This window comes from Aotus nancymaae, unplaced genomic scaffold, assembly GCF_030222135.1.
Source record: "Aotus nancymaae isolate 86718 unplaced genomic scaffold, 86718_ANA_hifiasm-v0.15.2.pri h1tg000003l, whole genome shotgun sequence".
Lineage (NCBI taxonomy): Eukaryota > Metazoa > Chordata > Mammalia > Primates > Aotidae > Aotus > Aotus nancymaae.
In genome coordinates this window covers 19,310,028-19,335,000 of record NW_026988414.1, presented here as the reverse complement: position 1 = coordinate 19,335,000, position 24,973 = coordinate 19,310,028, and the positions used below count along the sequence as shown (strand labels likewise).

The window sequence follows — 24,973 nt, the reverse complement described above, 5'->3', positions numbered from 1 at the left end:
GATCTAATTAAACTTCAGAGCTTCTGCACAGCAAAAGAAACAATGATTAGAGTGAATTGGCAACCAACAAAATGGGAAAAAATATTTGTAATCTACTCATCTGACAAAGGGCTAATATCCAGAATCTACAAGGAACTAAAACAAATTTACAAGAAAAAAAAACCCATCAAAAAGTGGGTGAAGTATATGAACAGACACTTTTCAAAAGAAGACATTTATGCAGCCAACCAACATATGAAAAAATGCTCATCATCACTGGACATTAGAGAAATGCAAATCAAAACCACACTGAGATACCATCTCATGCCAGTTTGTATGGCACTCATTAAAAAATCTGGAGACAGCAGATGCTGGAGATGATGTGGAGAAATAGGAACGCTTTTACACTGTTGGTGGGAGTGTAAACTAGTTCAACCATTGTAGAAGTCAGTGTGGCAATTCCTCAAGGATCTAGAACCAGAAATACTATTTGACCCAGCAATCCCATTACTGGGTATATACCCAAAGGATGATAAATTGTTCTATTATAAAGACACATGCACACGTATGTTTATTGCAGCACTATTCACAATAGCAAAGACTTGGAACCAACCGAAATGCCCATCAGTGATAGACTGGATAAAGAAAATGTGGCACATATACACCATGGAATACTATGCAGCCACAAAAAAGGATGAGTTCATGTCCTTTGCAGTGACATGGATGAAGCTGGAAACCATCATTCTCAGCAAACTGACACAAGAACAGAAAACCAAACACCGCATGTTCTCACTCATAAGTGGGGAACCAGGGAGGGGAACATCACCCACTGGGGCCTGTTGGGGGTTGGGGGGCTAGGGGAGGGATAGCAGGGAGTGGGGGGATTGGGGAGGGATAAGATGAGGAGAAATACCTAATGTAGGTGATGGGGGGATGGATGCAGCAAACCACCATGGCATGTGTATACACGTGTGACAGTCCTGCATGATCTGCACATGTACCCCAGAACTTAAAGTATAATTTAAAAAAATTAAAAATTAAAACAATTTTAAAAAGAAAAGCTTAATACAGAAATATAAAAAGGTATAGAACAGCTCAAAGAAAAATTTAAAAGTCACTTGTAATCCAATTATAAATACATCTATGTTTTGGCTTATTTCCTTTCAACCACTTTTTTTTTGCACATATAACTTAAAACATATACCCAGAAATAAATATTTTACCAGTTGGTTCATTTATTTTGAAGAAAGACGCTTTATTCATATTATGTTTAACTACATAGACTCCCATTTAATTTGACATTACTTAATTATTGTGAATGTTTTCCATGTCTTCAAAAACAATTTTTTGAGGCTAGATGTGGTGGCTCATGTCTGTAATCCCAGGGTGGGGTGACTGAGGTAGGTAAATCACTTGAGTCTAGGAGTTTGAGCCCAGCCTGGCCAACAGTGTGAAATCTTGTCTGTACAAAATATACAAAAAAATTAGCTGGGCATAGTGGCACATGCCTGTGGTCCCAGATGCTTAGGAAGCTTGAGCTCAGGAGGTCAAGGCTGCAGTAAACCTTGATTGTGCCACTGTACTTCAGCATGGGTGGCAGAGCAAGATCCTGCAAAAAAAAAAAGGAGTGAGAGAGAGAGAGAAAAGAAAAAGAGAAAGGAAAGAGAAAAGAAAGAAAGAAATTGGAATTCATAGGTCAGTTTTAAAATTGGCTTCTAAATAATAATACCTCATATTAATAGTAATATGCCTCATTCACTTACACTGGTGTACATGTGGAAAATAACTGGGAAGTGGCATTGCTCAAATAAGTATTATGGAGGTTATAAAGTATTAGGTATTATCGCTGAAGCATGGGTGACACCTTTTTCAAATTTAACTGGTGAAAACGAACTATTGGCCAAATTTATGTTTTCAAATGATAAGATAAATATGTATGTGTGTATGTATTTATATGTTCAGCCTTATATTGCTTAATTCAGTGTCCATTCAAAAACTACCTTATCTAAAACAGTCTTACATTCTATCCCAGTTCTTGCTCTTTTTAAAGTAGAACTCATCACTTCTCGGCTGAATTTTATGTATGTATGCATGTATATGCATTCGCATATTGTCTGTCTACATTAGTCAGTTTTCTTGTATGTCTGTGTCTGGCTTGGTGTCATGGTAATACTGGCCTCACATAATGAATTAGAAATTGTTCCCTCCTCTTGCATTTTTTGGAAGAGTTTTGAAGGTTAGGCAGGCATAAAAGAATAGATGCCATGTGATTGATTCCATTTATTTGAAGACGAACATGAGACAAAACTAATATATGGTGTTAGCAATTAGGAGGGGTTGTGGAGTGGGCTTCTGGGATATCTGTAATGTCCTCTTTCTTGACCTAAGTGGTGATGACACGATGTTTTCACTTTTTTATATGCATTTTGATCTGTATACGTCTGATCGCTGTTTCTGAATGTATGTTACATGTCAATAAAAAGCAGTGCCATGCTAAGGGCAAGGCAGGAGAAGTGGATTGCCCCCTATTCAGGCAATAAAGGGGTACACTGTCTGTAGTAAATATTAAAACAATAATAAAACAGGCTGAAAAAATTCCTTAGGTCTATATCTTATTAGTTCCATCGGATCTTAAGGCTTTCATCTCTAATATCTGTTTCTACTTTAACTTATAAAAGGAAAATGATTTTTTAATTTGTGGAAACATCATAATGGAAGGCAGTTTATATTCAGTATACTTTATGAATTAATAGCTTACTTTGTACTATGGAGTATCTTGACGCCATCAATTCGATTTCATTTAATAACCTTTGAGGAATTGTATTGGACAAGATGGCTACGTATAATCTGAGTTGAGAAACAGATTAACTTTCAGCCTAGAGAACAGATTGGTTGGCCTTGGATTTAATTTAATTAATGAATTATTCTTACCTGTTTCTCGGGGGCAACTACTCAGTGGCTCCCGTGTGATTCTAGGATGGTAAATAAAGGAACAGAGAGGCTGGTGACTGTGGCTCACGCCTGTAATCCCACCACTTTGGGAGGCCAAGGTGGGTGAATCACCTGAGGTCAGGAGTTTGAGACCATCCTGGCCAACATGGTGAAACCCTGTCTCTACTAAAAATTCAAAAATTACCCAGACATGGTGGTGGGCACCTGTAGTCCCAGCTACTCGGGAGCCTGAAGCAGGAGAATTGCTTGAACTGGTAGACGGAGGTTGCAGTGAGCCAAAGACGAGTCACTGCACTCCAACCTGGGTGACAAAGAGAGACTCTGTACCCCCCCAAAAAATAAAAAATAATAATAAATAAAGGAGCAGAGACAGTATTAGGGGACAGCATCATGATATGGGAGCAAAGCAGTCCTATGAACTGCTCTTTTCTCCTGGCTGATCATATGTTGAGTTGTTATAGACAATGGGTTAAGTGAATACAAGTTTTAAAATGTTATAGGTAACCTCCATTCCTGTGACCTAGTGTTTCCAGAGAAGGCAGCCTGTCAGTCAGGGACTAATAGTTTAACCTCCCTTTTCATCTAGTGGGAGGGACAATCTGAATAAGTGGGATGGGGAGAAGAAACTGAGCTTGTGTGGTTCAGACCCTTCTGAGCATTCTGTCCTTTCTGAGCAGGCTGTCCTCAGGTTTCACATGATCTCTACTTACAGAGCATTTCTAACCCTTGATGGGAGGATGCGGGGTCAATCCGTGGGTGGAAGGACTAGGTGAATAGATTGAATTTAGAGGTAGAGTGATTAGAAAGTACACTTGGCTGTTCATTCAAGCTACAGTCTCCAGGTTAGCTCCACTAATTCCACAATTGATATTTTGATTTTCATTTTTCTGATTCCAATGTCTTTTTGTGCTTATTTGGCTTTAGAACTCAGAGAAATTGATAAAGGAGGGATTGGTTATCATCCGTAATACTCCAGTAGTTGCGTTTAGGTCTATTTATTTTTATTTATTTTTTTGAGACAGGATCTCCCTCCGTCACCCAGGCTGGAGTGCAGTGACGTAATCTCAGCTCACTGCAGACTCTGCCTCCCAGGCTCAAGTGATCCTCTCACCTCAGCCTCCCAACTAGTTGGGACTGCAGGCAACAGCCACCATGCCCAGCTGATTTTTGTACTTTTTGTAGAGGCAGTGTTTCTCCATGTTGCTCAGGCTGGTCTTGAACTCCTGGGCTCAAGCAATCTGCCTGTCTTGGTGTCACAAAGTGCTCAGATTATAGAAGGTCTGTTTATGATAAATATTTATAGTATAGTAGTATTTTTTCATCTAATCTGAAAGTCAGCCTTTTATTTGGAGAGTATAAACCATTTACATTTGTAGTCATAATTGATGTGTGTTTGACTGTTATTCTGTCAATTTGATTCATGCTTTTAGATGCCAATTAATGCATTTAAAGTCATTTTGGTCAAATAGGTCTAATTGGTAGCAAGTCTGTCCTGCTGATTAATTAATTCTGTGTGTGGTCCTTCACTGCCAAAGTATTAAGGTCATTTGCTTGAATAATATTTTACAGGTGCTGTTCCAGAATTCAAAGAAGAGAAACCACAGCCGCAACCAAAACCACGTTTGGGAGCTGTGGAAGAAACATTTAGAATTGTTAAGGACTCTCTCAGTGATGATGTTGTTAAAGCCACTCAAGGAATCTATCTGTTTGAACTCTCCGGTAAGGACTGCATCTGGTAATCTGAAGTTTTTATGAAACAAAATGGGGTGTTTCCTTTGGAAGAAAATCAGCCTCCAACAGGGATCACCTGGATAGTGGGCTGCATTGACGACCCTTACTCTTGAATGTCAACTATAACTGTATAACTGTATAACCCACCTCCTGGGTTCAAGAGACATATATAACTTATATAACTATTGGTTTTATTGTTTCTTTGAGATAGACTCTTTGTCACCCAGGCTGGAGAGCAATGGCATGATCGTGCCTCACTTTGGCCTCGACCTCCTAGGCTCAAGTGATCCTCTGACTTCGGCCTCCCAGTGATTTTTATTGTTAGATTAAGATCAGTGCGTATGGACATATGTAAAGTAAAATTTCATTACAAATACTCCCAGCATTATATATAAGTCTTTGGCATATTTGATAGAAAATCCTGCTTAGAAGGGCATATGGATCATAAACAGGTAGTGTGATACAGTAATTTATCAACAATAGGCACCTTGCCATTTTTGTCTTTCAGATTAACCAGGTCAGTCTGAAGGTAGTCAGCTTTTTTTTAACTTTTCTTATTTAAAAAAATTTATTATTATTATTTTGAGATGGAGTCTGGCTTTGTTGCCCAGACTGGAGTGCAGTGGTGCAATTTTAGTTTACTGCTACCTCCACCTCCTGGGTTCAAGAGAGTCTCCTGCTTCAGCCTCCAGAGTCGCTGGGATTACAGATGCATGCCACCACACCCAGCTAATTCTGTATTTTTAGTAGAAACGGAGTTTCGCCATGTTGGCCAGGCTGGTCTCGAACCCCTGATCTCCAGTGATCTGCCTGCCTCAGTCTCCCAAAGTGCTGGGATTACAGGCATGAGCCACCACGCCCGGCCTATTTTAACCACTTCTAAGTGTACAGCTTAGTAGCATTAAATGCATTCACATTGTTTTTAACCATCATCACCATCTATCTCCAGAACTTTTTCATCATTCCAAGTGAAACTCTGTGCCCATTAAACAATAACTCGCATTCCCCCATCCCCCAATCCCCAGGAACCACTGTTCTACTTTTTGTTTTTATGAGTTTTCCTACTCTGGGTATCTTGACCCTTTCATGTGCTCCTACATCACTCTCTACTTCCTCTTTTGTGAGTAGAACCATGGTTTTCTTTTTATCGAAGAATCTTCAGAGACTAGCAGAATACCTAGAAGTGCTTAATAAATAGTTGCTGAATTTGACTGATGGAGGTCTGGGGATTTTAACTTGGGAAACAGCATTTTTAAAGATTATTCTAATTGTAGTAATTATTAAATCTAAGGAGAACAAGGGCTCCTGTGAAATTTATTTCTATATGTTTATCTCTCTAGGTGAAGATGGTGGCACATGGTTTCTTGATCTGAAAAGCAAGGGCGGGAATGTCGGATATGGAGAGCCTTCTGATCAGGCAGATGTTGTGATGAGTATGTCTACTGATGACTTTGTAAAAATGTTTTCAGGTGAGTTTTCCAGTTTACTAGTTTACTTTATTGTTCAGAGAAAATTTAGTTCTGACATTTTGCTTTATCCCTTCCTAAATGATCAAGACTTACACATGTTGGCAGCAGTGGGATCTTAGTTTTGGGAAGGCTATTCTTACTGTTGTCTCCATTGCCACTTCTCCCTCCTCTCACAAGTGGAAGGTAGACGTCAGATTGATTTTCTTTCATTACTGAGAAGCCAGTAATATAATATTGGGAACAGAGAGATAATTCAAAGGGACTCCTGGGTGGGCTTCATCGTATTAGCTGGACTAAAGTATTATGTTTCCATTAACACCCCAGTCGCTGGAGGCACTGAACTCAGTAGCAGCAACTCGCTTATTGAGAGTAAGTTCGTGCTTCAGTCTTGCCAGCTGTTTCAATAGGGAGGAAACACATACCAGCCCTCGGCCATGGCCTCGTGACCCTGCTTTCTGTGGAGTCCTGAACCCAGAAAACCTTTTGTTTGATTTTCTATTCTGTCCATTTACCTCTAACTATGCCAGAAATTAAGGATAATTTTCTCTTTTATACTCTTAGAACACTACTCCAAATGATAAGTTAATTAACTCAAATTCTAAAAAATTAGAAGCAGCACTTTAAGCATAACACTCTGATCTAAAGAGTCTTTCATGGAATGAATTATAAATGTTATTCAGACTTTGTTCTGTTTTAATCTTTCTAAACGGGAACACAGTGTATTCTGTGCCCTCTAAGTCTTTCTTTCCACTTCTAATCCAGGATGCTAATTGCCTACATTCCATCTGAGCCAATCTGTATGTGGTATACTAATAATCAGCATTTCTTCAACTTTTCCCTTTTTTTATAGTAGTGTTAAACATTCATATAAAAATTAGAACATATAGGCCAGGCATGGCGGCTCATGCCTGTAAACCCAACACTTTGGGAGGCCAAGGATGGGAGGATCACTTGCACCCAGGAGTTCGAAACCAGCCTGGGCAACATGGGGCAACCCCCTCTCTACAGAAAATACAAAAATTGGTTGGGCGTGCTGATGTGCATCTGTAGTCCCCAGCTACTCCAGGGGCTGAGGTGGGAGGATTAGCTGAGCCCAGGTGGTTGAGGCTGCAGTAAGTCAAGATAACATCACTGTACTCCAGCCTGGGCAACAGAATGAGACCCTCTCTCAAAAAAAGAGAAAATAAACTTAAGAAAAAAGAAAATAACATTATTTTTACCATACCACTGAAAGATGACCATAATATACATATGTATGATGCTAAACGATAACCAAACCAAATTATGGTTTAGCATCTATATATGTATATTGTGGTATATTATGGCCATCTTATTATGGTTTGCATAATTTGGTTTAGCATCATACATACGTATATTTGTGTATGTGTCAGTATATGTAAATATACACGTGTACTTATAAAAATAGGATCATACCCATTACTATTGTTTGGCAATCTTTTTCACTTAATACATTATAACACCTTTCAATGTTTATCAGTGGTTATCCCCTTAATGATTTTTTTTTTCTTGAGATGGAGTTTTGCTGTTGTCGCCCAGGCTGGAGTGCAGTGGCAGGACCTTGGCTCACTGCAGCCTCCACCTGCCGGATTCAAGTGATTCTCCTGACTCAGCTTCCAGAGTCGCTGAGAGTATAGGCGCCCACCACCACACCCGGCTAAGTTTTTGTATTTTCAGTAGACACAGGGTTTCACCATGCTGGCCAGGCTGGTCTCGAACTCCTGACCTCAAGTGATCCACTGGCTTCAGCCTCCCAAAGTGCTTGGGATTATAAGCGTGAGCCACCACTCCCAGCCCTTTTAATGATTTTTAATAGTTTGTTTAGTGTTTCTTCAGTGTTCCCACAACTTTTTCTCCATAGAGCTTAAACACAGTGCTTTGGACACATTTTATAAATGCTCACTGAATGTTTGGTGAATCTGAATCTTATAAATATTTGTTTTAACATGAAGACCATTTAAAATAAAAATTTATTGTCAACTTCTGAAAAGAAATAACAATAATTATGTATGATTTATTTATTATGTGATTGCTGTGGGTTAAGCAATACTCCCAATAGTCCTTTCCAATAAAATATGTTCTCCATTTTATACCAGTAAGTACTGAGGCTTTGATCAGTTAAATAATAAGCCCAAGGTCAGCTGATGCGTGAGAAAATAGAGCTAGGATTTGAAAACTCCAAAGCTTATGCTCTTAATTATTATGCTAGTCTGCCCTCCAAAGGTGAAAAAAATCAAGTAACTTTTTTTTTCTTTTTTCTTTTTTTTTGAGAGTGGCCCAGGCTGGAGTGGCCCAGGCTGGAGTGCATTGGCACAATCTGGGCTCACTGCAACCCCCGCCTCCTGGGTCCAAACAATTCTTCTGTCTCAGCCTCCTGAGTAGCTGGGACTACAGGCGCATGCCATCACGCCGGGCTAATTTTTTGTATTTTAGTAGAGACGAGGTTTCACCATGTTGCCCAGGCTGGTCGCGAACTCCTGAGCTCAGGCAATCCGCTCACCTCGGCCTCCCAAAGTGCTGGGATTACAGGCGTAAGCCACTGTGCCTGGCCGTGACTTCTTTAATTTACATTTCACTTATATAGCATACACTTGAAATAACAGGCTTTCCATTAGTATCTTTCTTTGAATGTGGTCTTGGGTTCACTGGATGAGGTCAGTCAATTATATGAATCATTTTTTAAAAAAGCATTAGTTATTCTTATCAAGTATATTTTATAGGTATGGTTTAGATTGGGAGCAAGTGAGTTTGCTTGTGCTTCCTGTGTCCTTTTATTCTTAACTGTTTTTCCCATCTGCTTTCCTTTAAATGGGCACAATTTAGACTTTATATCATAAGAATTCTCTTTGAAGAAATCATAGCTATTTCTATACCTAATTTATACAGTGGATACATTATAAATATAAAAATTTAGGCCAAGCATGGTGGCTCATGCCTGTGATCCCAGCACTTTGGGAGGCCAAGGCAGATGGATTACTTGAGGTCAGGAGTTTGAGACCACCTTGGCCAACAGGGCAGAACCCTGTTTCTACCAAAAATACAAAAATTAGCAGGGTATGGTAGCACATGCCTGTAATTCCACCTCCTTGGGAGGCTGAGGCATGAGAATCGCTTGAACCCTGGAGGCAGAGGTTGCAGTGAGCTGAGATCGAGCCACTGCACTTCAGCCTGGGTGATTGACTAAGACTCTGTCTCAAAAAAAAAAATTAAAGCAATCAGTAACCAAATAATCAGAATCTCTCCTTTTGACCAATAGAGGCCACTATATGGTAAAGCGGTATGATAGAAATAAAGTAAATTAAACAATATTACTTTACACGAGGAGGGTGTATGTGTGGATAAAACACTGAGCTTAGTAGCTTTTTAAAAAACTTTTGAGGGGATGTATGTTTGTGTATTAAAACACTGAGCTTAGTAGCTTTTTAAAAAACTTTTGTTAAATCAGTATTGTGAGGTATAATTCACATAAAAAAAATCTACCATCATAATTAAGTGATTTTTAATGACTCTATAGTTGCACAGCCATCACTGCAGTCCAGTTTGAGGACATTTCATCACACCAAAAAATTCTCTCATGTCTCTTTGCAGTTGATCCTGTTTCCACTCCCAACCCCCTAGGCAGCCAAATACTAATTTGCTCTCTGTCTCTATAAATTTGCTATTTCTGGACATTTTATGTATATGGAATAAAACAATATGTAGTCTTTTGCATCCAGCTCCTTTTACTTAGGATAGGCTTTTGATATTCATTCATCTATATGTTCTAGCTGGTATCAGTAGTTCAGTTCCTTTTTATTGCTGAATAGTATTCCATTGTATGAATATACCACCTGTTGTTTATTTACTCACCAGCTGACGGACATTTGGATTGTTTCAAGTTTTTGGCTATTATGAATATTGCTGCTATGAACATTCTCATTCATGTAGCAGTGTGGATATTTGTTTTCATTCTTCTTGGGTAGATTTTTAAGAATGGAATTGCTAGGTCATATGTTAAGTTGATATTTAACTTTTTTTTTTTCACTTAAAATAGAGATAGGGTCTCGCTTTGTTGCCCAGGCTGGTCTCAAACTCCTGGGCTAAAGCAATCCTCCCACTTAAGCATTCCAAAGTGCTGGGATTACAGGCAAGAGCCAGCACCCAGCTGATATTTAACTTTTTAAGAACCTACCAAACTATTTGCTACAATGACTATACCATTTTTACAGTCCCATCAGCAATATATTAAGGTTCCATTTTCTCTACCTACTCATCAACACTTGTTGTCCCTTAAAAAAACTGTTTTTGGCCAATGGTGGCTCACACCTGTAATCCCAGCACTTTGGGAGGCTGAGGCGGGCGGATCATGAGGTCAGGAGTTCGAGACCAGCCTGGCCCAGGCTGAAACCTTGGCTCTACTACAAACACAAAACTTAGCCGGGCATGGTGGCATGCACCTGTAGTCCCAGCTACTTGAGATGCTGAGGCAGGAGAATAGCTTGAACCCGGGAGGCAGAGGTTGCAGTAAGCCGAGATCATGCCACTGCACTGCAGCCTTGGCGACAGAGTGAGACTTCAGAAGAATACCTGTACCATATGTAAGCATAAGCAAACACTTCGCATTCTCACCTCCCCTGGCAACCACTAATCTGCTTTTTCTCTATTGATTTGCATATTCTGAGTATTTTATATAAATGGAATCACACAATATGTGACCTTTTGCATCTGACTTCTTTTACTTAGCATAATGTTTTTGAGGTTCATCCAAGCTGTAGCATGTATCAGTACCTCATTTCCTTTTTACGGCTGAATATTATTCCATTATACAGATATACTACAATTCATTTACCCATTCATCTGCTGATGGACAGTTAGGTGGTTTCTGCTGTCTGACTATTATGAATAATGCTTTGATAAACATTAATATACATGTTTCTATGTGGATATATGTTTTCATTTCCCTTGGCTATATATGTGGGAGTAGAATTCTAGGTCATAACATAATTTTATGTTTAACTTCTCAGAGAATTGCCAAAAGGTTTTTCATAGTGGCTGCATTGTTTACATTCCCACCAGCAATGTACAAGGATTTCTATTTTTCCATATCCTTGTCCTTATCAACGCTTCTTATTATTTTGTTTTTTCGTTATTGCCACCCTAGTGGATGTGAAATGGCATCTTGTTGTTTTGATTTGCATTTCTCTAACGACAAATGATATCAAACATTTTTTCATGTGCTTATGGATCAAAGGTATTTCCTTGGAGAAATGTCCATTCAAGTCCTTTTCCATTTCAAAATTTGGTTATTTGTCTTTTATTATTCAGTTTAAAAAAATTCTGGCCTGGGTACAGTGGGTCACGGCTGTAATCCTAGCACTTTGGGAGGCTGAGGCGGGCAGATCACCTGAGGTCAAGGAGTTCAAGACCACACTGGCCAACATGGCGAAACCCTGTCTCTACTAAAAATACAAAAATTAGCCAGGCATGGTGGCAGGTGCCTGTAATCCCAGCTACTCAGAAGGCTGAAGCAGGAGAATCGTTTGAACCCGGGATGTGGAGGTTGCAGTGAGCAACTGTACTCTAGCCTGGGCGACAGAGAGAGACTGTCTCAAAAAAAAAAAAAAAAAAGAAAAGAAAAGAAATTATTCATATATTTTCAGATATGTTTCATCAGATATATGATTTGCAAATGCTCTTTCACATTTTTTTGTGGATTGTCTTTTCACTTTCTTGATGATATATTTTGAAACGCATATGTTTTTAGTTTTGAAGTTCAACTTACCTATTTTTTGTGGTTTTTGCTTCCAGTGTCATATCTAAGAATCCTTTGCTAAATCAAGGTTAGGAAGATTTATCCCTATATTTTCTTTTACCCCTTACATTTAGGTTTATGATCCATTTTAAGTTAATTTTTGTAGATAGTAGGAGAGTCCAACTTCATTCTTCCATATACCAATATCCAGTTATCCCAGCACCATTTGTGGAATGGACTGTTCTTTCCTGTGTTAAATGGTCTTGACACCCTTGTTGAAGATCAGTTGACTATAGAGACATGGGTTTAGTTAAACCCACAGATGTATGGGTAAAGTTAATTATAGAATTACCAAATAACTCACTATTTCTACTCGTAAATAAATACTCAAAAGAATTGAAAGCAGGCACTCAAACAAATAAATGTACATGCATATTCACAGCAGTGCTATTCACAATAGGCAAAAGATGGAAACAACCCAAATGTCCATTAAGGAATACATGAATAAACAAAGTGTGGTATATACATACAATGAAATAGTAGTCAGCCATAAAAAGGAGTGAAGTACTCATACAGCTACAACATGGGATGTTACACTAAATGCAAAAAGCCACACACAAAAGATCCCATATTGGAGGAATCCTTTTACATTAAATATATAGAATAGGTGCATCCATAGACACTGAGAGCTGATTGGTGATTGCCAGAGTCTGGAGGCAGGGGGAACTGCTAATGCTGAGTCCCTGAGGGTTTCATTTTGGGATGATGAAAATGTGTTGAAACTAGATAGATACCACATGTGTTGCGTGGTAGTACACAACATTGTGCCTGGACTTAAATGCCATTGAATTGTTTCTCTTCCTTTCGTTATATGGGCACTAATCCCATCAATTCTGGCTCTAGCCTCATGATTTCATCTAAACCAAATTATTTTCTCAAGGCCCCACTTCCTGAGACCATCACACTGAGGGCAAGAGCTTTGAGATAAGAAGTTTGAGGGGATGCCAATATTCAGTCCATAACACTAAGCAGAGTCTTCCTGTACTCTTCCCACAGCTTCTTGATGCAGTTTTCTACTTTGTCAAATGTATCAGCTCATGTCAGTTCGCTTTTTCCCTGGAGCCCTTTGTCTTCGTGTTATAATCAAAACCTGAAGCTCATTAAGCCTACTGCACAGCTATTGTCCTAGAAATGTAACTCTCTGCTGCATTGAATCTCCTTTTTCCTGGATCCCATGTCTCCTTTCTTGCTTTACGTCTTCATTTTGGTGGCACACATTCTCCAGTAGTTTCATGAGAAAGGATACATTAGGGATAATTTTTGTGTATATCTGAAACTACTATTATTCTATCAACTCTCTTGATTGTCTGGATTGAGATTCATTTTCCTTCAGAATTTTGAAGCCATTATCATCTTAAGATCATCATTGAGAATTTGATGCTGTTCTTCTTAACCTTTTCTATCCACCCTTGCCCTTTCTGAAAGTTTCTGAAATCAGAGACATCTTTATCTGTGGCAGTCTGATATTTCACAGTGATAAAAAATAAATGGTCTTTTCTTCTGTCATTTTCCCAGCCCCTTGAAAAGTTCTTTTTTTTTTTTGAGACGGAGTTTTGCTCTTGTTACCCAGGCTGGAGTGCAATGGCGCGATCTCGGCTCACCACAACCTCCGCCTCCTGGGTTCAGGCAATTCTCCTGCCTCAGCCTCCTGAGTAGCTGGGATTACAGGCATGCACCACCATGCCCAGCTAATTTTTTGTATTTTTAGTAGAGACGGGGTTTCACTATGTTGACCAGAGTGGTCTCGATCTCTTGACCTCGTGATCCACTCGCCTCGGCCTCCCAAAGTGCTGGGATTACAGGCGTGAGCCATCGCGCCCGGCCCGAAAAGTTCTTATATTATTTCTTGGATAGTTCTCTCAGTTTTCTCTCTTCTGATTTTCTAAAGAAAAAGATCATCTGATTTAATCACTCATTTCTCCTGTGGCACATATATTTGTATAATTCTTTTCACCTAGGAGACCAGCTCACCTTCTTTTTCCCACATTCCTATTGCATTTTAATTTTGTTGACTACAATTATAATCTCTAAGAGCTCATCTTGTTTTCTGATGGTTTTTCTTTTCTTACTGTTCTCTTCCTCCTTCTCAATTTATCCCATCCCCTCTCTTTCCCTGGTATCACTTTCCCCCTTTCCCTTTATCTCCTCTCTCCCTCCCCTTCATCCTCTCTTCTTTCCTCTCTGCTTCCTGTGCTCTTCTCCCCTCTTTTTCCTCTTGCATCCTTTTCTCCATCCCTTGCTGTATTATTTTCTTTTATCTCTGAGGACACAGATTATGGAATTTTTAATTTGTTCTCCATACTCTATTTTACTTATCTTTCATCTGAGCCTGCATTCTGTTTCCTCCAAGTTGCTCTTATGTTTTGGCTTTGGTTTGGTTTTGGTTATATTTGATGCCTATTCGTCTCTCTGGGCAGGGCTCTGCAAAGCTTATTGAAAGATGTGTGTGAGTGGGGTGGGTGGAATGGTAGGCTTCACTGTAGACTAACAGAGCAGGAGCCAGTTGATTTAGCTGAAGGACACCCGGATGTCTATATTTGTGTTTTTGGAGGGGCTGTTCTGTTCCTTTAAGAATAAAGAGCTTTCAGTATTTTCCATGTAAATAAAAGTTACCCTTTCATTTACTATTTGTAAGTATTGGGTTTTTAACATCACATTGTCTTGAAGTAGAACATAGCTTAGTTTATTCATTAAAATAAAAGACTTGATCCTTTCTACCTGTAATAACTCTATGAGGCTTTGCTACAACCTCTATTTAGAATGATTTAAAGGCATTTAATAGTGCTCTCTCTCAATAGATAGATAGATAGATAGATAGATAGATAGATAGATAGATAGATAGATAGATATAGATACAGATACAGATATATAAGACATGAACTCACAAATAACCTATGTGGGGCACAGGGGCAGGGAGGGTAGCTACTAATATACAAACACATATTATGCCTTCTAGGAGATATGTCATGTATATCAATTAGCATAATGTAAGACAGAAAATCATAAATGAGGCTGGGCCAGGTGAGTTACATCTATAATCCCAGCACTCTGGGAGGCAGGTGGATCACTTGAGACCAGCCTGGGCAACATGGTGAAACTCCATCTCTACAAAAAATGAGCCCAGCTTGGTGTGGCACACCTGTAGTCCCAGTCCCAGGAGGCTGAGGTAGGAGGTTCAGCTGAGCCTGGGAAGTCAAGGCTGCAGTGAGCTATGATCACACCACTGTACTCCAGCCTGGGAGACAGAGTGAGACACTGTCTCAAAAAGAAAATAACAGAAAAGAAAAGAAGAAAAAGAAAGAAAGAGGAAAAAAAAAGTCATAAATGAGAGGCAGACATACCTGGCTTTGAGTTGCAGCACTGCCTCATACAAGCTGTGTGACCTTGGGCAAGTCAAAATCCTTTATGAATCTGTTTCCTCATTAATTCCACTATGTGACAGACCCCGTGCTAACACTGGAATAAGAGTAGCAGATAACAAATTTACTTCTCTCTATGGAGCTCATATTTATTACATGCTGTTATTAGCTATAATTCTGTTTTAATGCTCACATTTTTTATACCCTGGCATTTCTATGGTTAAAGTAATGCTAACACATATTTTGTGTCCATACACTATACTTTTAATGATCATTTCTTAAGAATATTTTGTTCATTTATACTCTTGGGTTTTTTGAACTTAAACTTGAAATGTTAAAAGTTTAATGAACTATAATAAGTTGGAAAATTAACTAAAATAGACAGTGTTTGTTTACAAGAATTCATATGAGGTCCATGTATCCTTTAGTGTATAAAAATCTTTTTAGTGTATCTGGGCGTGGTGGCTCACGCCTGTAATCCCAGCACTTTGTGAGGCTGAGGCAGGCGGATCACCTGAGGTCTGGAGTTTGAAACCAACCTGACCAACATAAAGAAACCCCGTCTCTACTAAAAAAAAAAAAAATACACAAAATTAGCAGGGCGTGGTGGCACATGCCTGTAATCCCAGCTACTCTGGAGGCTGAGGCAGGAGAATCCCTTGAACCTGGGAGGCAGAGGTTGTGGTGAGCTGAGATCATGCCACTGCACTCCAGCCTGGGCAGCAAGAGTGAAACTCTGTCTCAAAAAAAAAAAAAAATCTTTTTAGCGTAAAAAGATTTGCTATAATCTTCTGCTGATTGTTGTTTTCATGCTACCTCTGTATTATAGGATATTGTTAACATCTAAGTCTAGGAATTGGGATTCCCAAGATAATGATATAAAATGCTGTAACAGAAATTTCTATGCTTCTGAGGTTTGTAGAACGCAAAGCGGTTCTTTTTATAATGCATGTTCTTAAAGCAGTATATCCCTGAGGGTGCTAATGGTTGCTTTTCCCTCTCTCATTTTCTCATTTTAGGGAAACTAAAACCAACAATGGCATTCATGTCAGGAAGACTGAAGATTAAAGGTAACATGGCCCTAGCAATCAAATTGGAGAAGCTAATGAGTCAGATGAATGCCAGACTGTGAAGGAAAAGGAAAAAAAATATGTTGACTGCTAGGCTCAAAAAGTAAAAAAAGTTCAACAATTAAAATCTAATGTTTGTTTTCTTCCCTGTTGTATTATAAGGATATGTACATTTGTTCTGAAAAAAATAGAATTTCTGTCTCTATAAGACTTGAAATTGTAATTAAAATGGCAAGCTAATCAAACAGAAGCTTCATTAAGTGGGATTCTATGACAGTATGTGTTTTTATATTTCAAAGGTTTTACCCTCTGAGCCTTACATTTCATTCACTGTCTTCCACCAAGAAAAGTATTTTGGGCAGCCGGTCAGCTCAAGCAGTAAAAGTAGCTCTTTCAAAGCCTTTTGTCATGTAAAATGAAGCTAGTCTGTTCTGAAATTTTTAGCTTTGGATTGTATACTAATGAAAATCTTAATGATGTATTTGATTTTTATATATTTATTTTAAAGAAAATCTTATATAGTACATTTTACAAATACCACAAAAAACTAATACTGGTGAGCACTAAACAATCATTTTTCATTTTGATAACTAGCTTTCCAAGTGGACTTAGCCATAGGAAAATATTGCTAATGTAATTTAACAAATTGCAGTATGTGTTCCATTTAAAAATATGTTTAAATTGTCCTAAAACAAAATAATTTTCTCCTCAGAAGTATGCAGTGTTTTGAAACAGGAACCTTAGACTAGATCATTGGTATGGGCTGGATTGTGCAACTCCCAATTCATTTGTTGAAGTCCTAACTGCCATTTCTTTCTAATGTGACTATTTGGAGATGAGGCCTTTACAGAGGTGACTAAGTTCAAGGAGGCTGTTAGTCTAACCCAACTTGGTGTCCTTGGACCTAAGAGATACCGGTGATGCGTGCACAGAACAAAGACCAGAAGAGGACATGGTGAGAAGGCAGCTATCTGCAAGCAAAGAGAGAGCCCTCAGAAGAAACAAAATCACCAGCACCTTGATCGTTGACTTGTAATCTCCAGAATAGTGAGAAATAAATGTCTGTTGTTAAGCCATCCATGGTGAGAGGCTGAGGCAGGAGGATTGCTTGAGGCCAGGAGTTCAAGGCCAGCCTGGACAACATAGTAAGACCCTGTCTGTACCCTCACAAAATAAATTAAATTAAAAAGCCACCCAATCTGTGGCATTTTGTTATGGCGGCCCTAGCAAACAGTGGTTTGAGGGTAGGAGGGTTGAGGGAAAGCTAAACTTTAAAAGAGCTCTTATCTTTAATTCCAATCAGTTAAAAATACTTGCTCAGTGTAATTATTTTGCTTCTCATCTTCCACTCTCTAATATTATTGTGCTATTAAGCAATTTATCTAATCCTGACATTTCTTAGAATCATAATGTTAGGAGCATTTGAGCTGTATTTTATAAGTTAGGAAGCAGCAGATCAGAGATGGGAAAGGACTAGCCCAAGGCCAAAATTAACAAGCCCTATCTAACAAAAACTTTCCAATACATTTATGTTGAATGGAACTTCAGGATCTCACCTTTCCATCCATGAATGGAGTCTGTGTAATCAAAGTGAATTAAAAATAGGACAGTTTCAAAAAGTCAGGAGATTCACAGCAGCTGATCAAAGGGAGTCCAGTCAACCTGAGTCAGCATGATTAGAATTAGGAAGCCCCCTCTGCTTTAATCCACACAAGGAAAGTAACCTGATGTTAACCAGTCTGCTAGTTCTCCTATGCTGTTTCCTTGCTCCTGCCAGTGCTGCCTTACAAATGCAGACTGTTCTGTCATACCTGGTAGGGCTCCTGTTTATTTTGTAGCCTGGATGCTGCCCAGTTCATGAATCACTAATAAAAGCCAATTGGATCTTTACAATTTAATTTGTTGAGATTTTATTCTTTGACATTCTCAAAGGTTTGAGAAAATTAGAAGTAGAAAATACCGTGAGGTAGGAATCTCTGAGTTCTGGTCATTAAAACATGAATTTGCTAATTATACCCATTCCAACAGGGGGATTGAGTCAAGGGACCTTGCCCTTTTCTTGACTGACCTGGTTGATTATTACCCTAAGTGATAGTTAGGTTGCCCAATGGAATCTCTGGCTTCTGGCTTTAAAAAATTTCTGGAAATCATCATTCTCAGCAAACTGACACAAGAACAGAAAACCAAACACCACATGTTCTCACTCATAGGCAGGTGTTGAACAATGAGAACACATGGGCACAGGGAGGGGAATGTCACACACTGGGGTCTATAGGGGCTAGGGGAGGGACAGCGGGGGATCAGGAGATTAGGGAAAGATAACTTTTGGAGAAATGCCTGATGTAGGTGACGGGAGGATGGAGACAGCAAACCACCATGGCATGTGTGTACTATGCAATAATCCTGCAAGTTCTGCACATGTACCCCAGAACTTAAAGTACAATTAAAAAAAAAAATTCCAAACTGGGGTAAATTGCGCTGACTGGTTTTGAGCCTGGGAATGTTAGGGGACCAGCAGTGAGTTCCTCTGATCCATCCACTCATGAGTAGATTAAACTTTTGTTTTAAACCCATCACAGTCCACTATTCATCCCCTTTTTAATAATCATTTAAAAACTTTCTACCCTGAATTGCATTTTGAAAGAAATGGTTCCTAGGTAACACAAGGTTGAACATTTACATCACAAAGGCAGAGAACTTACATTTCAAGCCTAAATATTGGTATTTGCCAAGATAGAAAGTCCAACTGAGCTAAGAAGCCCAGATAAGACAAAATGGTCAAAGGTAAGGTTTATTTGGATTAATGCTTTCACCTATTGTAAGAATTTCTACTGATTTTCCTTTATAGATATGCATTTTTACAAAGAGTTTCAAAATAACTGGCTAAATACCAGAAAGGCAAATTTTGGAGACTGATTTAATTCAATAGGCAGTCTTTTCAACTTAGCTTCTGTTTCTTAACTAGATTACTGAGTTCAGGGCAGAGCCCATTAGCAAATAGAGCAGGCAAAGGGGTTCCTATTTCTGGACTCAGGTGGATAGTTCCGAAAAAGAAGCAAACCTGCTTAACCCAAGGGCCTAATTTTTACAAATATTACCTAGCTTTCTTTTTGCCTTTGGAGTAAAATAGTAACTAAGTGAAAAGGTTGGCAGATTCAATTTTCTTATAAATTAGTTGCTTAAACTTTTCATATGCCTTCTACATGGGTTCTTTTAAAGAGGCAAACATTTTTGAAATCTTTTTAGAAGCTTTTGCACATCAATAGGTGTCCCTGGGAGGGCCTGATTCAGGAGCCCTCATTTTTAAACTCACTCCTTAGAAGCACAGTCTTATTCATCGGGAATGTTCCATATAATGGTCATCATAATTCTAATTTATCTTTAGTAAGATTTCACCATTTTTGTAAGTATTTACAGCTTCTGGGCCCTAATACATGTAAAAGGCAAGCATAGCTAGAAGGTGAAGTACACAGCTCTTTAAAAATTTAAGGATGCCAGCCAGGCATGATGGCTCACGCCTGTAATCCCAGCACTTTGGGAGGCCAAGGTCAGCGGATCGCTTGAGGCCAAGAGTTCGAGACCAGCCTAGCCAACATGGTGAAACCCTATCTCTACTAAAAACACAAAAATTAGCCAGGTATGGCAGCTTGGCCTGTAATCCCAGCTAATGGGGAGGCTGAGGTGCGAGAATTGTTTGAGCCTGGGGGGTGGAATTTGCAGTGATCGCTCCACTGCATTCCAGCCTGGACAACAGAGTGAGACTCTGTCTCAAAAAAAAAAAATAAGAAGAAGAAAAATCTAAGAGTGAAATGCCATGAGATGGGGTCATTGTGGTGTTTGGTATATATATATGTTTTTATCCTGGGTTCCTGGCTTATCATTCCCATAGCCCTTGTTATAAGCTTTTGTTATAATATTGGGCATGTTGGGCCTTGCAAACAGGCCTCAGGAAACAGAATCTCTCTGACCTTCTCTTGCCTTCCTTTCACCTCCCCAAGATAGGACTATGGGTCATAAATCCTCATTCCAGAGAGGGTCCTGCTCCATATGCTGGGGGAAAGAATGCCAACTTAATGAAGCCTCCATAAAAACCCAAGAGGACTGGGTTCCAAGAGCTTCTTAATAGCTGAACACATGGAGTGTCCTGGAGGGTGACACACCCAGGGAGGGCAGGAGAGCTCTGCGCCTCTTCCCTAATACTGCACCCTATGCATCTCTTCATCTGTATCCTTTATGATTTTATTTATGATAAACTGGTAAACGTGTTTCCCTGAGTTCTGTGAGCTGCTCCAGCAAATTAATCAAACCCCAAGTTGGGGTTGTGGGAACCCCAACTTGAAGCCAGTTGGTCAGAATTTCCAGAGACCCAGAGTTACAACTGGTGTCTGGGAAGTGGGGCAGTTTCGGCGACTGAGCCCTCGACCTGTGGCATCTGTATACTTGGAGATAGTAGATAGTGGGCAACATAGTGAGACCACTATCTCCAAGTAGATAGTGTCCGAATAAAATTGGAGGACACCCACTTGATGTCCACTGCTCAGTGTGTGGGAAAAAGGCTCAAACATTTGGTCACGGAAGTCTTCTTGTGTGTTGATGATTGTTGTGTTGGTATGAGAGCAGAGGAAACACAATTTGGAGTTTTTCCCCAAACAGTCATGTAATGCTTTCATAATGTACCTCAGTGCACAGATGTTTTCTTTTTTCTGCCACTGATTCTAGAGTGCAGTGGCATGCTGATAGCTCACTGCAGCCTTGAATTCCTAGGCTCAAGTGATCCTCCTGCCTCAACTTTCCAAGTAGCTTTCTTTCCATGGTGGTATGTGCCTGGCTTTGTTTGTTTTTTGTATGGGCAAGGTCTGGCTTTGTTGCCTAGGCTGGTGTCAAATTCCTGGCTTCAAGCAATCCTCCCACCTCACCCTTCCAAAGTGCTGGCATTATGGGGTGTGAGCCACCATGCTCAACCTAAATAATTTTTTAAATTCCAGTTTTTGATTATTCTTTGTTAGGATACAGAAATACTTTGTGTTCTGCAATACTGTTAAATCTACTTATTAGTTTTACCAGCTTTTTTGTAAATCCCTTAGGCTTTTCTTGGTATGTGACTATTATCTGCAAATAAAGATAGTTTTATTTCTTGTTTTCCATTCTGTGTGCCTTGTATTTCTTTTTCTTGTCATATTGCACTGTTAAGCCCACAGTATAGTGGTGAATATTGGTGGTGAGAATGGATATCCCAGCCTTGGTCTTAGTCTTGGGGGAAAAACACTGTGTTTTTTTTTTACCATTAACTATGATAGTTGTAGGGTGTTTTTTGTAGATGCACATCAGGCTGATTATTGTTTATTTGCTGAGAATTCTTAATCATACACGATTGCTGAATTTTATCAAATGCTATTTCTATTATCTATTGAGATCATTAGGTTTTTCTCCTTTATTCTATTAATATGGTGAATTTAAATGATATTTTAAAATTACTTTTACTTCTTTTAGAGATGGGGTCTTGCTCTGTTGCCCAAGCCGGTCTCAAACTCCTGGTCTCAAGCAGTCCTCTTCCTTTGGCCTCTCAAAGTGCTGGAATGACAGGTGTGAGCCACCTTACCTGGTCTAAAATGATTTTTTAAATTATAAATATTTATTGTGCTGTTTCACCTAACCCATGTTTGTTGAAGCCAAATGTACTTCAATAGAGACAAATAGCTGTATCTAGGGGAATGATGCCAGCAAGATGGCAGTTTAGGAAGTGTCAGGCTCCACTCCTCACCAACAGAAAGTTCAGCTAGCAATTATCCACAGGCCAGAAAATCCTTTTGTAAACCCCAATACTTGGAAACAAGTTTGAGACACACACATGGTCCACAGAGCTGAATGAAATCTGAATTAGAAGGGTAAGAAGAACAGTCTTTTTTTTTTTTCTTTTTAAGAGACTGTGTCTCACTCTGTTGCCCAAAGAAGAATGGTCTTATTCCAACTGTGCCACCCCTTTCTCCCCAAGTCAGCACAATGCCAGAGAGAGGAGATTTTCCTGGCCCACAGTTTCTACTAGGGAAAAAGAGAAATTAAGGCAGTCATTCATCTTCCTTAGTATTCTGAGATGTTTCTCAGGAACATTCTGAGGAAGCCCACTGTGGTCTCCCCTCACGGGGAACACTTGGGGAAACGGCATAGCTAGACCACTCAGGGCCAGGTAGAAACAATGAAAGGAGGCCGAGTTCATAGTGACCACCACATGGATCTTGGTAATATCTCTGTGTTTTTTGCCAGCAGTGGCACCAGACTGGAGATACCAGCCAGTCTCAAAGCCCACTCACAAAGCTGAGCTAGTCACCTTCAGAAGCATGGTGGGAGTTTCAAGCTAGCTTGAGTCCCTAGATAGCTAGTCTCTGTGCCCAGCCTCGGAGCCCACCCCAACAATCCTACTCAAGCAAAGAAACTCCCACCTCCATGCATTGGAGAGAAGGAGCCAGACCAGCTTGACGCAGGAAGCCAAACCGAAGATCTACTCATATCTTAGCCAAAAATCCCACCCAACAACCTACCCAGGCAGGAAGACTCCCACTGCTGAACATTTCAGAAATGCAAACGGACTGGAGTGGCTTGACCTGAGAGGTCAAATAACCACTGAACTCAGTCAAAAGCCTACCCCACAGTTCCCTCTTGACAGGGAGACAATCGTCAATTGTGCAGTTCTTTCTTTTTGTGTGTGTGTGAGATGGAGTTTCACTCTTGTTGCCCAGGCTGGAGTGCAATGGCACAGTCTTGGCTCACTGCAACCTCCGCCTCCCAGGTTCCAGTGATTCTCCTGCCCCAGCCTCCCGAGTAGCTGGGATTACAGGCACCTGCCACCATGCCCAGCTAATTTTTGTATTTTTAGTAGAGATGGGGTTTCACTATGTTGACCAGGCTGGTCTTGAACTCCTGACCTCAAGTAATCTGCCTGCCTTGGCCTCCCAAAGTGCTGGGATTACAGGCATGAGCCACCGTGCCCAGCCTCAACTGTGCAATTCTAATGTGCATAGCTTCTGATCTCACTTGTCCCAAGCAGTGACTCCACCTAACTTTACAGCCCAGCCTGCAGCCTTGCCTAACTGCAGATCCCAAATATCAGAATTGCTTGGCTAGGGAATATATCCTGTGACTAACCTGACCAAAAGTCATCACAGTACCCAGCTAGCAGCTCCACCCAATATCAGAGCAAAGGCAGCAGCCCAGCCAACTAGAGAAATCACAACAAGCCCTGCCTATCTGGGGTTATTCCAGCTTATCTGGGACTGGCCCTTCCAGAATCACAGGCTAGACTAAACAGTGAAGGTCTAATTCCTGCCAAAGAACACCTTCAAAAGCCAGAAAAGGGGGCAATTTTCTTAAATGCTCAGACAACAATGCAAGGACACAAAGACTGTAAAGAATCAGTGAATTATGACACCTCCAAAAGACACTAATAAATCATCAACAATGGGCCCCAAAGAAATGGGAGATTTAGGAAATGACAGACAAAGAATTCAGAATAATACTCCAAGAAGTTCAGTAAATTATAAGAATATATGGATAGAAACTTTAATGAGATTTGGAAAACAATATGCAAAGCAACAAGTTTGAGAAAGTAATAGAAACGATAGGCCAGGTGCGGTGGCTCATGCCTGTAATCCCAACACTTTGGGAGGCCAAAGTAGGTGGATCATAAGGTCAGGAGTTCAAAGACCAGCCTGGCCAACATGGTGAAACCCTGTCTCTACTAAATACAAAAAGTAGCTGGACATGGTGGCATGTACCTGTAATCCCAGCTACTCAGGAGGCTGAGGCCGGAGAACTCTTGAACCAGGACCTGGGAGGCAGAGGTTGCAGTGAGACAAGATTGCACCACTACACTCCAGCCTGGGCTACAATGCAAGACTCTGTCTCAAAAAAAAAAAAAAAGAAATAGAAACAATAAAAAAGAATGAAACAGAAATTCTAGAGATGAAGAATACAATGACTGAATGGAAAAATTAAGTAGAAGGCTTCGATAGCAGACTTGATCAAGCAGAAGAATGGATCAGTGAGCTGGAAACAGAACATTAGAAATTATCTAGCTGGAGAAGCAAAAAGACAAAGTCACTGCTTGGGACAAGTAGGATCAGAAAAGACAAGAATAAAAAAGAATGAGGAAAGCCTATGGGAATTTTGGGACACCATCCAGAAACCAAACCTTCGCTTAATAGAAATTGCAGAAAGAGGTCTCTTGCTCAGCCAGAGCTCGGCGTTGGTTTTACTGCCCTGTGTCCTCTTTCCAGGAGGTCTCAGTGATTCTGCCACAGCCTCAGCCTCCATCGCTCTGTGACTTGATGGTGTTCGAAGATTCATAGACTCCAGAACATTTCTGAAGCCAAGAAATGGCTCACTGGTGGAAGAAACTTGCCTTGTCTCAGATGAGACTTTGGACTGGACTTTTAAGTTTATGCTGAAATAAGTTAAGAATTACAGGGACCAGGCCAGGCATGATGGCTTGTACCTGTATTCCTAGCACTTTGGGAGGCCGAGCCCAGTGGATCAGGTAATCCCAGCTACTCAGGAGGCGGAGGCAGGAGAATCCCTTGAACCTGGGAGGCAGAGACTGTGGTGAGCTGA

General features: G+C 40.0%; 1 protein-coding gene across 2 annotated transcripts in view; it reads left to right on the top strand.

The window, feature by feature from the left end:
• HSDL2 (hydroxysteroid dehydrogenase like 2) overlaps positions 1 to 21,511 on the top strand; it is an 83,488-nt gene extending 61,977 nt beyond the window's left edge. For both annotated transcript variants that reach the window (XM_064378918.1, XM_064378917.1), the window contains 3 exons: positions 4,501 to 4,650; positions 6,003 to 6,131; positions 16,319 to 21,511. In XM_064378918.1, coding sequence (XP_064234988.1) covers positions 4,501 to 4,650; positions 6,003 to 6,131; positions 16,319 to 16,431 — 392 coding nt within the window. In that variant the 3' untranslated portion in view covers positions 16,432 to 21,511. The remainder of the gene's footprint in view (positions 1 to 4,500; positions 4,651 to 6,002; positions 6,132 to 16,318) is intronic.
• Positions 21,512 to 24,973: the final 3,462 nt, after the last annotated feature.